The sequence below is a fragment of the Oncorhynchus keta genome, chromosome 15, assembly GCF_023373465.1.
Source record: "Oncorhynchus keta strain PuntledgeMale-10-30-2019 chromosome 15, Oket_V2, whole genome shotgun sequence".
Taxonomy (NCBI): domain Eukaryota; kingdom Metazoa; phylum Chordata; class Actinopteri; order Salmoniformes; family Salmonidae; genus Oncorhynchus; species Oncorhynchus keta.
The window spans coordinates 199,331-216,521 of record NC_068435.1 but is presented as its reverse complement, the minus strand read 5'-3'; the positions used below and the strand labels follow the sequence as shown (position 1 = coordinate 216,521).

Genomic DNA, 17,191 nt, shown 5'->3' with positions numbered 1-17,191 from the left:
CCCAGAGGGTCTAATGGCCCCAGAGGGTATAATGGCCCCAGAGGGTAATAATATATGCCATTTAGGGTCTAATGGCCCTATCCAAAGGGTCTAATGGCCCTGGCCCCGGAGGGTCTAATGGCCCCGGAGGGTCTAATGGCCCTGGCCCCTGGAGGGTCTAATGGCCCCGGAGGGTCTAATGGCCCTGGCCCCGGAGGGTCTAATGGCCCTGGCCCCGGAGGGTCTAATGGCCCCGGAGGGTCTAATGGCCCCAGAGGGTCTAATGGCCCTGGCCCCGGAGGGTCTAATGGCCCTGGCCCCAGAGGGTCTAATGGCCCCAGAGGGTCTAATGGCCCCGGAGGGTCTAATGGCCCCAGAGGGTCTAATGGCCCCAGAGGGTCTAATGGCCCCAGAGGGTCTAATGGCCCCAGAGGGTCTAATGGCCCCAGAGGGAATGGTGGCCATTTTATGGGCTCCTGACCTTTCTGTGTTTTTTCAGGTGATCATAATGTTTCCGCAATTGTTTCCTGTGACCGAAAAGAGCTTCTGTGCATCAGAAGTCATTACGGGGTATTGTGTCATTACTGGGTATTGTGTCATTACGGGGTATTGTGTCATTACTGGGTATTGAGTCATTACGGGGTATTGAGTCATTACGGGGTATTGTGTCATTACGGGGTATTGAGTCATTACGGGGTATTGTGTCATTACGGGGTATTGTGTCATTACGGGGTATTGTGTCATTACGGGGTATTGTGTCATTACGGGGTATTGTGTCATTACGGGGTATTGTGTCATTACGGGGTATTGTGTCATTACGGGGTATTGTGTCATTACGGGGTATTGTGTCATTACGGGGTATTGTGTCATTACGGGGTATTGTGTCATTACGGGGTATTGTGTCATTACTGGGTATTGAGTCATTACGGGGTATTGTGTCATTACTGGGTATTGTGTCATTACGGGGTATTGTGTCATTACTGGGTATTGAGTCATTACGGGGTATTGTGTCATTACGGGGTATTGTGTCATTACGGGGTATTGTGTCATGGGGTATTTAGTCATTGCGGGGTATCGAGTCATTGCGGGGTATTGAGTCATTACGGGGTATTGAGTCATTACTGGGTATTGTGTCATTACGGGGTATTGTGTCATTACGGGGTATTGTGTCATTACGGGGTATTGTGTCATTACTGGGTATTGTGTCATTACTGGGTATTGTGTCATTACTGGGTATTGTGTCATTACGGGGTATTGTGTCATTACTGGGTATTGAGTCATTACGGGGTATTGTGTCATTACGGGGTATTGTGTCATTACGGGGTATTGTGTCATTACTGGGTATTGTGTCATTACGGGGTATTGTGTCATTACTGGGTATTGTGTCATTACGGGGTATTGTGTCATTACTGGGTATTGAGTCATTACGGGGTATTGTGTCATTACGGGGTATTGTGTCATGGGGTATTTAGTCATTGCGGGGTATCGAGTCATTGCGGGGTATTGAGTCATTACGGGGTATTGAGTCATTACTGGGTATTGTGTCATTACGGGGTATTGTGTCATTACTGGGTATTGTGTCATTACGGGGTATTGTGTCATTACTGGGTATTGTGTCATTACTGGGTATTGTGTCATTACTGGGTATTGTGTCATTACTGGGTATTGTGTCATTACGGGGTATTGTGTCATTACGGGGTATTGTGTCATTACGGGGTATTGTGTCATTACGGGGTATTGTGTCATTACTGGGTATTGTGTCATTACGGGGTATTGTGTCATTACTGGGTATTGAGTCATTACGGGGTATTGTGTCATTACGGGGTATTGTGTCATTACGGGGTATTGAGTCATTACGGGGTATTGTGTCATTACGGGGTATTGAGTCATTACGGGGTATTGTGTCATTACTGGGTATTGAGTCATTACGGGGTATTGTGTCATTACTGGGTATTGTGTCATTACGGGGTATTGTGTCATTACTGGGTATTGAGTCATTACGGGGTATTGTGTCATTACGGGGTATTGTGTCATGGGGTATTTAGTCATTGCGGGGTATCGAGTCATTGCGGGGTATTGAGTCATTACGGGGTATCATTATGGGGTATTGAGTCATTACAGGGTATCATTATGGGGTATTGAGTCATTACGGGGTATTGAGTCACTACGGGGTATTGTGTCATTACGGGGTATTGTGTCATTATGGGGTATCATTATGGGGTATTGTGTCATTACGGGGTATTGAGTCATTACGGGGTATTGAGTCATTACGGGGTATTGAGTCATTACGGGGTATTGAGTCATTACGGGGTATTGAGTCATTACGGGGTATTGAGTCATTACGGGGTATTGAGTCATTACGGGGTATTGAGTCATTACGGGGTATTGAGTCATTACGGGGTATTGTGTCATTACGGGGTATTGTGTCATTACGGGGTATTGTGTCATTACGGGGTATTGAGTCATTACGGGGTATTGAGTCATTACGGGGTATTGAGTCATTACGGGGTATTGAGTCATTACGGGGTATTGAGTCATTACGGGGTATTGAGTCATTACGGGGTATTGTGTCATTACGGGGTATTGAGTGTAGATAACTTAATCCATTTTAGATTAAGGCTGTAACGTAACAACATGTAAAAAAGGGGTCTGAATACGTTCTGAATGCACATACAGTCCAACTCATGTGACTTGTTAAGCAACATTTTACTCCTGAACTTATTTTGGCTTGAATACAGCTTTTAATTTCTTATTAATTTGTAAACATTTCAAAAAACATCATTCCAATTTTATAGTATGAGGTATTGCATTTTTGGCAAAAAAAGGCACTGTACCTCAATGAACTGTACCTCAATGAACTCATACCTTGTTATTACCTACACATCGACTCAGTACTGGTACCCTGTGTATATAGCCAAGTTATTACCTCGTACCCCTACACACCAACTCAGTACTGGTACCCTGTGTATATAGCCAAGTTATTACCTCGTACCCTACACAGACTCAGTACTGGTACCCTGTGTATATAGCCAAGTTATTACCTCGTACCCCTACACACCAACTCAGTACTGGTACCCTGTGTATATAGCCAAGTTATTACCTCGTACCCCTACACATCGACTCAGTACTGGTACCCTGTGTATATAGCCAAGTTATTACCTCGTACCCCTACACACCAACTCAGTACTGGTACCCTGTGTATATAGCCAAGTTATTACCTCGTACCCCTACACAGACTCAGTACTGGTACCCTGTGTATATAGCCAAGTTATTACCTCGTACCCCTACACAGACTCAGTACTGGTACCCTGTGTATATAGCCAAGTTATTACCTCGTACCCCTACACATCAACTCAGTACTGGTACCCTGTGTATATAGCCAATTTATTACCTCGTACCCCTACACATCGACTCAGTACTGGTACCCTGTGTATATAGCCAAGTTATTACCTCGTACCCCTACACATCGCCTCAGTACTGGTACCCTGTGTATATAGCTTGTTATTACCTCGTACCCCTACAGAGACTCAGTACTGGTACCCTGTGTATATAGCCAAGTTATTACCTCGTACCCCTACACATCGCCTCAGTACTGGTACCCTGTGTATATAGCTTGTTATTACCTCGTACCCCTACAGAGACTCAGTACTGGTACCCTGTGTATATAGCCAAGTTATTACCTCGTACCCCCTACACATCGCCTCAGTACTGGTACCCTGTGTATATAGCCAAGTTATTACCTCGTACCCCTACACAGACTCAGTACTGGTACCCTGTGTATATAGCTTGTTATTACCTCGTAACCCTACACAGACTCAGTACTGGTACCCTGTGTATATAGCCAAGTTATTACCTCGTACCCCTACACAGACTCAGTACTGGTACCCTGTGTATATAGCTTGTTATTACCTCGTACCCCTACACAGACTCAGAACTGGTACCCTGTGTATATAGCTTGTTATTACCGTGTACCCCTACACATCGACTCAGTACTGGTACCCTGTGTATATAGCCAAGTTATTACCTCGTACCCCTACACAGACTCAGTACTGGTACCCTGTGTATATAGCTTGTTATTACCTCGTACCCCTACACAGACTCAGTACTGGTACCCTGTGTATATAGCTTGTTATTACCGTGTACCCCTACACAGACTCAGTACTGGTACACTGTGTATATAGCCAAGTTATTACCTCGTACCCCTACACAGACTCAGTACTGGTACCCTGTGTATATAGCTTGTTATTACCTCGTACCCCTACACAGACTCAGTACTGGTACCCTGTGTATATAGCCAAGTTATTACCTCGTACCCCTACACAGACTCAGTACTGGTACCCTGTGTATATAGCTTGTTATTACCTCGTACCCCTACACAGACTCAGTACTGGTACCCTGTGTATATAGCCAAGTTATTACCTCGTACCCCTACACAGACTCAGTACTGGTACCCTGTGTATATAGCTTGTTATTACCTCGTACCCCTACACAGACTCAGTACTGGTACCCTGTGTATATAGCTTGTTATTACCTCGTACCCCTACACAGACTCAGTACTGGTACCCTGTGTATATAGCCAAGTTATTACCTCGTACCCCTACACACCAACTCAGTACTGGTACCCTGTGTATATAGCTTGTTATTACCTCGTACCCCTACACAGACTCAGTACTGGTACCCTGGGTATATAGCTTGTTATTACCTCATACCCCTACACAGACTCAGTACTGGTACCCTGTGTATATAGCTTGTTATTACCTCGTACCCCTACACAGACTCAGTACTGGTACCCTGTGTATATAGCTTGTTATTACCTCGTACCCCTACACAGACTCAGTACTGGTACCCTGTGTATATAGCTTGTTATTACCTCGTACCCCTACACAGACTCAGTACTGGTACCCTGTGTATATAGCTTGTTATTACCTCATACCCCTACACAGACTCAGTACTGGTACCCTGTGTATATAGCCAAGTTATTACCTCGTACCCCTACACAGACTCAGTACTGGTACCCTGTGTATATAGCCTTGTTATTACCTCATACCCCTACACAGACTCAGTACTGGTACCCTGTGTATATAGCTTGTTATTACCTTGTACCCCTACACATCGCCTCAGTACTGGTACCCTGTGTATATAGCTTGTTATTACCTCGTACCCCTACACAGACTCAGTACTGGTACCCTTTGTATATAGCCAAGTTATTACCTCATACCCCTACACAGACTCAGTACCCTGGTACCCTCAGTACTGTATATAGCTTGTTATTACCTTGTACCCCTACACAGACTCAGTACTGGTACCCTGTGTATATAGCCAAGTTATTACCTCGTACCCCTACACAGACTCAGTACTGGTACCCTGTGTATATAGCCAAGTACCCTACACAGACTCAGTATTACCTCGTACCCCTACACAGACTCAGTACTGGTACCCTGTGTATATAGCTTTTATTACCTTGTACCCCTACACAGACTCAGTACTGGTACCCTGTGTATATAGCTTGTTATTACCTCGTACCCCTACACAGACTCAGTACTGGTACCCTGTGTATATAGCCAAGTTATTACCTCGTACCCCTACACAGACTCAGTACTGGTACCCTGTGTATATAGCCAAGTTATTACCTTGTACCCCTACACAGACTCAGTACTGGTACCCTGTGTATATAGCCAAGTTATTACCTCGTACCCCTACACATCAACTCAGTACTGGTACCCTGTGTATATAGCTTGTTATTACCTCATACCCCTACACAGACTCAGTACTGGTACCCTGTGTATATAGCTTGTTATTACCTCATACCCCTACACATCGACTCAGTACTGGTACCCTGTGTATATAGCCAAGTTATTACCTTGTACCCCTACACAGACTTAGTACTGGTACCCTGTGTATATAGCTTGTTATTACCTCATACCCCTACACAGACTCAGTACTGGTACCCTGTGTATATAGCTTGTTATTACCTCGTACCCCTACACAGACTCAGTACTGGTACCCTTTGTATATAGCCAAGTTATTACCTCATACCCCTACACAGACTCAGTACTGGTACCCTGTGTATATAGCTTGTTATTACCTTGTACCCCTACACACAGACTCAGTACTGGTACCCTGTGTATATAGCTTGTTATTACCTCGTACCCCTACACAGACTCACTACTGGTACCCTGTGTATATAGCTTGTTATTACCTTGTACCCCTACACAGACTCAGTACTGGTACCCTGTGTATATAGCTTGTTATTACCTCATACCCCTACACAGACTCAGTACTGGTACCCTGTGTATATAGCCAAGTTATTACCTCGTACCCCTACACAGACTCAGTACTGGTACCCTGTGTATATAGCTTGTTATTACCTCGTACCCCTACACAGACTCAGTACTGGTACCCTGTGTATATAGCTTGTTATTACCTTGTACCCCTACACAGACTCAGTACTGGTACCCTGTGTATATAGCTTGTTATTACCTCATACCCCTACACAGACTCAGTACTGGTACCCTGTGTATATAGCCAAGTTATTACCTCGTACCCCTACACAGACTCAGTACTGGTACCCTGTGTATATAGCTTGTTATTACCTCGTACCCCTACACAGACTCAGTACTGGTACCCTGTGTATATAGCCAAGTTATTACCTCGTACCCCTACACAGACTCAGTACTGGTACCCTGTGTATATAGCCAAGTTATTACCTCGTACCCCTACACAGACTCAGTACTGGTACCCTGTGTATATAGCTTGTTATTACCTCGTACCCCTACACAGACTCAGTACTGGTACCCTGTGTATATAGCTTGTTATTACCTTGTACCCCTACACAGACTCAGTACTGGTACCCTGTGTATATAGCTTGTTATTACCTCATACCCCTACACAGACTCAGTACTGGTACCCTGTGTATATAGCCAAGTTATTACCTCGTACCCCTACACAGACTCAGTACTGGTACCCTGTGTATATAGCTTGTTATTACCTTGTACCCCTACACAGACTCAGTACTGGTACCCTGTGTATATAGCCTTGTTATTACCTTGTACCCCTACACAGACTCAGTACTGGTACCCTGTGTATATAGCTTGTTATTACCTGTACCCCTACACAGACTCAGTACTGGTACCCTGTGTTATTATATACACAGACTCAGTACTGGTACCCTGTGTATATAGCCAAGTTATTACCCCGTACCCCTACACAGACTCAGTACTGGTACCCTGTGTATATAGCCAAGTTATTACCTCATACCCCTACACAGACTCAGTACTGGTACCCTGTGTATATAGCCAAGTTATTACCTCATACCCCTACACAGACTCAGTACTGGTACCCTGTGTATATAGCCAAGTTATTACCTCGTACCCCTACACAGACTCAGTACTGGTACCCTGTGTATATAGCTTGTTATTACCTTGTACCCCTACACAGACTCAGTACTGGTACCCTGTGTATATAGCCAAGTTATTACCTCGTACCCCTACACAGACTCAGTACTGGTACCCTGTGTATATAGCTTGTTATTACCTCATACCCCTACACATCGACTCAGTACTGGTACCCTGTGTATATAGCCAAGTTATTACCTCATACCCCTACACAGACTCAGTACTGGTACCCTGTGTATATAGCAAAGTTATTACCTCGTACCCCTACACAGACTCAGTACTGGTACCCTGTGTATATAGCCATGTTATTACCTCGTACCCCTACACAGACTCAGTACTGGTACCCTGTGTATATAGCTTGTTATTACCTTGTACCCCTACACAGACTCAGTACTGGTACCCTGTGTATATAGCTTGTTATTACCTCATACCCCTACACAGACTCAGTACTGGTACCCTGTGTATATAGCTTGTTATTACCTCGTACCCCTACACAGACTCAGTACTGGTACCCTGTGTATATAGCTTGTTATTACCTTGTACCCCTACACAGACTCAGTACTGGTACCCTGTGTATATAGCTTGTTATTACCTCGTACCCCTACACAGACTCAGTACTGGTACCCTGTGTATATAGCCAAGTTATTACCTCATACCCCTACACATCGACTCAGTACTGGTACCCTGTGTATATAGCTTGTTATTATTACACATTGTGTATTTATTCCTTATGTTATGAATGTTCTATTTTTCTACTATTTCTAATGTTTTTCTCTAGCATTTCGCTGTTACACCTGTTGTTTACTCTCTCTCTGCATTGCTGGGAAGGGCCCGTCAGGAAGCATTTCACTGTTACACCTGTTGTTTACTCTCTCTCTGCATTGCTGGGAAGGGCCCGTCAGGAAGCATTTCACTGTTACACCTGTTGTTTACTCTCTCTCTGCATTGCTGGGAAGGGCCCGTCAGGAAGCATTTCACTGTTACACCTGTTGTTTACTCTCTCTCTGCATTGCTGGGAAGGGCCCGTCAGGAAGCATTTCACTGTTACACCTGTTGTTTACTCTCTCTGCATTGCTGGGAAGGGCCCGTCAGGAAGCATTTCACTGTTACACCTGTTGTTTACTCTCTCTCTGCATTGCTGGGAAGGGCCCGTCAGGAAGCATTTCACTGTTACACCTGTTGTTTACTCTCTCTCTGCATTGCTGGGAAGGGCCCGTCAGGAAGCATTTCACTGTTACACCTGTTGTTTACTCTCTCTCTGCATTGTTGGGAAGGGCCCGTCAGGAAGCATTTCACTGTTACACCTGTTGTTTACTCTCTCTCTGCATTGTTGGGAAGGGCCCGTCAGGAAGCATTTCACTGTTACACCTGTTGTTTACTCTCTCTCTGCATTGCTGGGAAGGGCCCGTCAGGAAGCATTTCGCTGTTACACCTGTTGTTTACTCTCTCTCTGCATTGTTGGGAAGGGCCCGTCAGGAAGCATTTCACTGTTACACCTGTTGTTTACTCTCTCTCTGCATTGTTGGGAAGGGCCCGTCAGGAAGCATTTCGCTGTTACACCTGTTGTTTACTCTCTCTCTGCATTGCTGGGAAGGGCCCGTCAGGAAGCATTTCACTGTTACACCTGTTGTTTACTCTCTCTCTGCATTGTTGGGAAGGGCCCGTCAGGAAGCATTTCACTGTTACACCTGTTGTTCTGCATTGTTGGGAAGGGCCCGTCAGGAAGCATTTCGCTGTTACACCTGTTGTTTACTCTCTCTCTGCATTGTTGGGAAGGGCCCGTCAGGAAGCATTTCACTGTTTTACACCTGTTGTTTATCTCTCATACCATTTGCACTTGGGAAGGGCCCATCCAGGATCCACATTTCACTACTAGTCTACATTGTTGTTCTAGTATGGGTATAGGTGTAGTTGTGTTACCTGGTGTGACTAGTGGGGTCTGTGACGCTGGGTTCCAGGGGACCTTGGCAGCTACTGGGATAGAGGGGGCTGGTCTCATGTTTGTTGAAGGAGAATGGCTTCTCGGCTTATGTGGGGTTGTATCCTGGTGGTTTTGAAAACATTCACTGGGTTATAATCTCTCATACCATTTAAAACACTTGGTGGTAACACCATCCACATCCACATCACTACTGACCTGGTGCTCCAGCAAATCCTTTAACAGGTGTGGAGGATGAGTCATCTGATCCTCTCCTGACTGTTACCCTCCTCATGTAGCCTGGTGGACCAGCCTCTCCCACCTCCAGGACCCGAGGCAGAGATAGAAACGGCTGACTGGGAGGGTTAGAGGAGGCTGGGCTGGCGGGGAAACAGGGACCATCGTTAGGGAGAAGGGTTGGTTAGGGTTGGATGGTTGGTTAGGATGGGGACAAACGAGGATGACAGTGGGCTGGCCTGGCTGATTAGGCTTATGTGGCACCAGGTACAGAGTTGGTTGGTTCGGATGGTGGTGGGTGTTGGGCTGTAGAGGGTTGGCAGGCTGGTGTGGACTGGCTGGCTGTCTGGGGTTGTAGGGTTGCCTGGGGGTCTGGGGGGACGAGTCAAGGGGGGTCCTGTGGGGAATGTGGATCTGGTTAACCCTGGGTCTGGTCTGATCTGGGACAGAACCAGGTCTCACAGCTTCATCTGAGAGAGAGAAACAGGGAGAGAGAAAAACAGGGGGAGAGAGAAATGGAGAAAGAGAGAAACGGGGAGGCAGAGAGAGAAACAGGGAGGGACAAACAGGGAGAGAGAGAGAGAAACAGGGAGGCAGAGATAGAAACGGGGGAGGCAGAGAGAGAAACGGGGAGGCAGAGAGAGAAACAGAGGGACAAACAGGGAGGGGAGGAAACAGAGGCAGAGATAGAAACAGGGAGGGACAAACAGGGAGAGAGAGAGAGAAACAGGGAGGCAGAGATAGAAACAGGGAGGGACAAACAGGGAGAGAGAGAAACAGGGAGGCAGAGAGAGAAACAGGGAGGGACAAACAGGGAGAGAGAGAGAGAAACGGGGAGGCAGAGAGAGAAACAGGGAGGGACAAACAGGGAGAGAGGAGAAACAGGGAGGGACAAACAGAGAGAGAAACAGGGATGGGGAGGCAGAGAGAGAAACAGGGAGGGACAAACAGGGAGAGAGAGAGAGAAACAGGGAGGCAGAGAGAGAAACAGGGAGGGACAAACGGGGGGAGAGAGAGAAACAGGGAGAAACAGGGAGAGAGAGAGAGAAACAGGGGAGGCAGAGATAGAAACAGGGAGGGACAAACAGGGAGAGAAAGAGAGAAACAGGGGGAGGCAGAGATAGAAACAGGGAGGGACAAACAGGGAGAGAGAGAGAGAAACGGGGAGGCAGAGAGAGAAACAGGGAGGGACAAACAGGGAGAGGGAGAGAGAAACAGGGAGGGACAAACAGGGGAGAGAGAGAGAGAAACAGGGAGGCAGAGAGAAACAGGGAGGGAAACAGGGGGAGGGACAAACAGGGAGAGAGAGAGAGAAACAGGGAGGGACAAACAGGGAGAGAGAGAGAGAAACGGGGAGGCAGAGAGAGAAACAGGGAGGGACAAACAGGGAGAGAAAGAGAGAAACAGGGAGAGAGAGAGAAACAGGGAGGGACAAACAGGGAGAGAAAGAGAGAAACAGGGAGGCAGAGATTACACAGATCCACAAAGAAGTCGAAAACAAATCCAATTTTGATAAACTCCCATATCTAGTGGGTGAAATACCACAGTGTGACATCGCAGCAGCAAGATCTGTGACCTGTTGCCACAAGAAAAGGGCAACCAGTGAAGAACAAACACGATTGTAAATACAACCCATATTTATGCTAATTAATTGTCCCTTGTGTAATTTAACTGTTTGTACATTGTTACAACACTGATATATATATGACATTTGTAATGTCTTTATTGTTTTGAAACTTCTGTATGTGTAATGTTGACTGTTATTTTTTATTGTTTATTTCAGTTTTGTATATTATCTACCTCACTTGCTTTGGCAATGTTAACATATGTTTCTGATGCCAATAACGCCCCTTGAATTGAATTGAGAGAGAGAGAAACGGGGAGAGAGAGAGAGAAACAGGGAGAGAGAGAGAGAAACAGGGAGAGAGAGAGAGAAACAGGGAGAGAAACAGGGAGAGAGAGAGAAACAGGGAGAGAGAGAGAAACAGGGAGAGAGAGAGAGAAACAGGGAGAGAAACAGGGAGAGAGAGAGAGAAACGGGGAGAGAGAGAGAGAAAACAGGGAGGGACAAACAGGGAGAGAGAGAGAGAAACAGGGAGGCAGAGAGAAACAGGGAGGGACAAACAGGGAGAGAGAGAGAGAGAGAAACGGGGAGAGAGAGAGAAACGGGGAGAGAGAGAGAGAGAAACGGGGAGAGAGAGAGAGAGAGAGAGAGAAGAGGGGAGAGAGAAAGGGAGAGAGAGAGAGAGAAACGGGGGAGAGAGAGAAACGGGGAGAGAGAGAAAGAGAAACGGGGAGAGAGAGAAAGAAAAGGGAGAGAGAGAAACAGGAGAGTGAGAAACGGGAGAGAGAGAGAGAGAAACGGAGAGAGAGAGAGAGAGAGAAACGGGGAGAGAGAGAGAGGAGAGAGAGAGAGAGAGAGAGAGAGAGAGAGAGAGAGAGAGAAACGGGGAGAGAGAAACGGGGAGGAGAGAGAGAAAAGGGGGAGAGAGAAACGGGGAGAGAGAGAAAGAGAAACAGGGAGAGAGAGAAAAGGGAGAGAGAGAAACAGGAGAGAGTGAGAAACGGGGAGAGAGAGAGAGAAACGGAGAGAGAGAGAGAGAAACGGGAGAGAGAGAGAGAAACGGGAGAGAGAGAGAAACGGGGAGAGAGAGAGGCCATGAGAGAGAAACAGGGAGAGAGAAACAGAGAGAAACGGGGAGGGAGAGAAACAGGGAGAGAGAGGCAATGAGAGAGAAAAGGAGAGAGAGAAACAGAGAGAAACGGGGAGAGAGAGAAACGGGAGAGAGAGAGGCCATGAGAGAGAAACAGGGAGAGAGAAACAGAGAGAAAGGGGAGGGAAGAAACAGGGAGAGAGAGGCAATGAGAGAGAAAAGGAGAGAGAAACAGGGAAAGAGAGAGGCAAGGAGAGTGAAACAGGGAGAGAGAAACGGAGAGAGAGAGAGAGAAACGGAGAAAGACAGAGAAATGGAAAGAAACGGAGAGAGACAGAGAAATGGAGAGAAACGGAGAGAGAGAAGAGAAAAGGAGAGAAACAGAGAGAGAGAGAAACACAGGGATAGAGAGAGAGAAACGGAGAGAGAGAGAGAAACACAGGGAGAGAGAGAGAGAAACACAGGAGAGAGAGAAACAGAGAGAGAGAAACACAGGGATAGAGAGAGAGAAACAGAGAGAGAGAGAGAGAAACGAGAGAGAAACGGAGAGAGAAACACAGGGAGAGAGAGAGAGAAACAGGAAGAGAAAGAGAGAAACAATGAGAAAGAGTTACAGAGATATCGTTTTTTAGTTGGTTTACCATGAGGATGGGTGTTGTTGAGTGAGTATATGTGAAACCATAACAATGCATCATATCTCATAATTAATACCAGTACTTTGGAACACGTGATGGAAAAACAGGGTAACTATAACACGCCTAAGTTGAACAACCTGCTCATAAACACCCACACTGTTTCTCCCTGGGGAATCAGCTGCTAGGCATTCTGCTGATGTAATTCCAGCGAGGTCCTCCTCACCTTAACCTCACAGAGAGACAGGCAGGGTCATCCTCTCCTTAACCTCACAGAGAGACAGGCAGGGTTCTCCTCACCTTAACCTCAGAGAGACGGGCAGGGTCCTCCTCACCTTAACCTCACAGAGAGACAGGCAGGGTCCTCCTCACCTTAACCTCACAGAGAGACAGGCAGGGTCCTCCTCACCTTAACCTCACAGAGAGACAGGCAGGGTCCTCCTCACCTTAACCTCACAGAGAGACAGGCAGGGTCCTCCTCACCTTAACCTCACAGAGAGACAGGCAGGGTCATCCTCTCCTTAACCTCACAGAGAGACAGGCAGGGTCCTCCTCACCTTAACCTCACAGAGAGACAGGCAGGGTCCTCCTCACTTTAACCTCACAGAGAGACGGGCAGGGTCCTCCTCACCTTAACCTCACAGAGAGACAGGCAGGGTCCTCCTCACATTAACCTCACAGAGAGACAAGAAGGCAGTGGAACACCCACCCCTCTGGCCTCCTGCCCCCTAAAGCAGATAGTTTGTGTAGTTGCAGAATTTTGTTCAAGCCAAGCTGTAATATACATGTACACATCTGTAATACACATAAACTGTAGTGATCATGAAGATAATGTTGTGTCCACACTGCAGGACTGTTACTGTATCAGATCCTGTTACTGCAGAGGATGGTCATCATGATCACTATAGTCCCTAAGACAGAGGATGGTCATCATGATCACCACAGTCCCTAGGACAGAGGATGGTCATCATGATCACCAGTCCCTAGGACAGAGGATGGTCATCATGATCACCAGTCCCTAGGACAGAGGATGGTCATCATGATCACCAGTCCCTAGGACAGAGGATGGTCATCATGATCACCAGTCCCTAGGACAGAGGACAGCAGTCATGATCACCAGTCCCTAGGACAGAGGATGGTCATCATGATCACCAGTCCCTAGGACAGAGGACAGCAGTCATGATCACCAGTCCCTAGGACAGAGGATGGTCATCATGATCACCACAGTCCCTAGGACAGAGGATGGTCATCATGATCACCAGTCCCTAGGACAGAGGATGGTCAGTCATGATCACCACAGTCCCTAGGACAGAGGATGGTCATCATGATCACCAGTCCCTAGGACAGAGGATGGTCATCATGATCACTATAGTCCCTAGGACAGAGGATGGTCATCATGATCACCACAGTCCCTAGGACAGAGGATGGTCGTCATGATCACCACAGTCCCTAAGACAGAGGATGGTCATCATGATCACTATAGTCCCTAGGACAGAGGATGGTCATCATGATCACCACAGTCCCTCGGACAGAGGATGGTCATCATGATCACCAGTCCCTAGGACAGAGGATGGTCATCATGATCACCAGTCCCTAGGACAGAGGATGGTCGTCATGATCACCAGTCCCTAGGACAGAGGATGGTCATCATGATCACCACAGTCCCTAGGACAGAGGATGGTCGTCATGATCACCACAGTCCCTAGGACAGAGGATGGTCATCATGATCACCAGTCCCTAGGACAGAGGATGGTCGTCATGATCACCAGTCCCTAGGACAGAGGATGGTCATCATGATCACCACAGTCCCTAGGACAGAGGATGGTCATCATGATCACCAGTCCCTAGGACAGAGGATGGTCATCATGATCACCAGTCCCTAGGACAGAGGATGGTCGTCATGATCACCAGTCCCTAGGACAGAGGATGGTCATCATGATCACCACAGTCCCTAGGACAGAGGATGGTCATCATGATCACCAGTCCCTAGGACAGAGGATGGTCGTCATGATCACCACAGTCCCTAGGACAGAGGATGGTCATCATGATCACCAGTCCCTAGGACAGAGGATGGTCGTCATGATCACCACAGTCCCTAGGACAGAGGATGGTAGTCATGATCACCACATACAGAGGATGGTCAGGCCCAGTTATCAGCAAAACAACAAACAACTGAAGGTCAAGCTACTAAACCAGCAGAGCTGTACTTCAGCTCTACATCACATCATCTGTTAAAGAGACTCTGCTGTAGGGTGGGGCACACACACACACACACACACACACACACACACACACACACACACACACACACACACACACACACACACACACACACACACACACACAGTGCAGTCGGTAAGCGCCAAGGCTGAGGGAGGTCAGTGCTCTGAAGACTTCCAGATGGTTACGTGTGTTCCAGGCCTCTGACTCAGCACAAGGCCCAGTGTTCACACATCTACCTATTCTCCAAGGCCCAGTGTTCACACATCACACATCTAACTATTCTCCAAGGCCCAGTGTTCACACATCTAACTATTCTCCAAGGCCCAGTGTTCACACATCTAACTATTCTCCAAGGCCCAGTGTTCACACATCTAACTACTCTCCAAGGCCCAGTGTTCACACATCTAACTATTCTCCAAGGCCCTGTGTTCACACATCTAACTACTCTCCAAGGCCCAGTGTTCACACATCACACATCTAACTTCTCTCCAAGGCCCAGTGTTCACACATCTAACTATTCTCCAAGGCCCAGTGTTCACACATCACACATCTAACTATTCTCCAAGGCCCAGTGTTCACACATCTAACTATTCTCCAAGGCCCAGTGTTCACACATCTAACTATTCTCCAAGGCCCAGTGTTCACACATCTAACTATTCTCCAAGGCCCAGTGTTCACACATCTAACTACTCTCCAAGGCCCAGTGTTCACACATCTAACTATTCTCCAAGGCCCAGTGTTCACACATCTAACTATTCTCCAAGGCCCAGTGTTCACACATCTAACTATTCTCCAAGGCCCAGTGTTCACACATCACATCTAACTATTCTCCAAGGCCCAGTGTTCACACATCTAACTATTCTCCAAGGCCCAGTGTTCACACATCTAACTATTCTCCAAGGCCCAGTGTTCACACATCTAACTATCTCCAAGGCCCAGTGTTCACACACACATCTAACTATTCTCCAAGGCCCAGTGTTCACACATCTAACTATTCTCCAAGGCCCAGTGTTCACACATCTAACATCTAACTATTCTCCAAGGCCCAGTGTTCACACATCTAACTATTCTCCAAGGCCCAGTGTTCACACATCTAACTACTCTCCAAGGCCCAGTGTTCACACATCTAACTATTCTCCAAGGCCCAGTGTTCACACATCTAACTATTCTCCAAGGCCCAGTGTTCACACATCTAACTATTCTCCAAGGCCCAGTGTTCACACATCACACATCTAACTATTCTCCAAGGCCCAGTGTTCACACATCTAACTATTCTCCAAGGCCCAGTGTTCACACATCTAACTATTCTCCAAGGCCCAGTGTTCACACATCTAACTACTCTCCAAGGCCCAGTGTTCACACATCACACATCTAACTATTCTCCAAGGCCCAGTGTTCACACATCTAACTATTCTCCAAGGCCCAGTGTTCACACATCTAACTATTCTCCAAGGCCCAGTGTTCACACATCTAACTACTCTCCAAGGCCCAGTGTTCACATCACACATCTAACTATTCTCTCCAAGGCCCAGTGTTCACACATCTAACTATTCTCCAAGGCCCAGTGTTCACACATCACACATCTAACTATTCTCCAAGGCCCAGTGTTCACACATCTAACTATTCCAAGGCCCAGTGTTCACACATCACACATCTAACTATTCTCCAAGGCCCAGTGTTCACACATCTAACTATTCTCCAAGGCCCAGTGTTCACACATCTAACTATTCTCCAAGGCCCAGTGTTCACACATCTAACTATTCTCCAAGGCCCAGTGTTCACACATCTAACTATTCTCCAAGGCCCAGTGTTCACACATCTAACTATTCTCCAAGGCCCAGTGTTCACACATCTAACTATTCTCCAAGGCCCAGTGTTCACACATCTAACTATTCTCCAAGGCCCAGTGTTCACACATCTAACTATTCTCCAAGGCCCAGTGTTCACACATCACACATCTAACTATTCTCCAAGGCCCAGTGTTCACACATCTAACTATTCTCCAAGGCCCAGTGTTCACACATCTAACTATTCTCCAAGGCCCAGTGTTCACACATCTAACTATTCTCCAAGGCCCAGTGTTCACACATCTAACTATTCTCCAAGGCCCAGTGTTCACACATCTAACTATTCTCCAAGGCCCAGTGTTCACAC

The 17,191-nt window shown here is 47.0% G+C and overlaps 2 protein-coding genes across 2 annotated transcripts in view; both read right to left on the bottom strand.

The window, feature by feature from the left end:
- Positions 1 to 9,629, bottom strand: part of LOC118379314 (EMILIN-2-like) — a 15,077-nt gene extending 5,448 nt beyond the window's left edge. The window contains exons 1-2 of the mRNA XM_052462695.1: positions 9,511 to 9,629; positions 9,294 to 9,417 (exon numbers count right to left, since the gene is read on the bottom strand). Of these exons, the coding sequence (XP_052318655.1) occupies positions 9,294 to 9,417; positions 9,511 to 9,555 (169 nt within the window). The 5' untranslated portion in view covers positions 9,556 to 9,629. The remainder of the gene's footprint in view (positions 1 to 9,293; positions 9,418 to 9,510) is intronic.
- LOC118381332 (EMILIN-2-like) overlaps positions 9,583 to 17,191 on the bottom strand; it is a 60,744-nt gene continuing 53,135 nt past the window's right edge. Inside the window, exon 7 of the mRNA XM_052464297.1 lies at positions 9,583 to 9,998. Within this exon, the coding sequence (XP_052320257.1) occupies positions 9,583 to 9,998 (416 nt within the window). The remainder of the gene's footprint in view (positions 9,999 to 17,191) is intronic.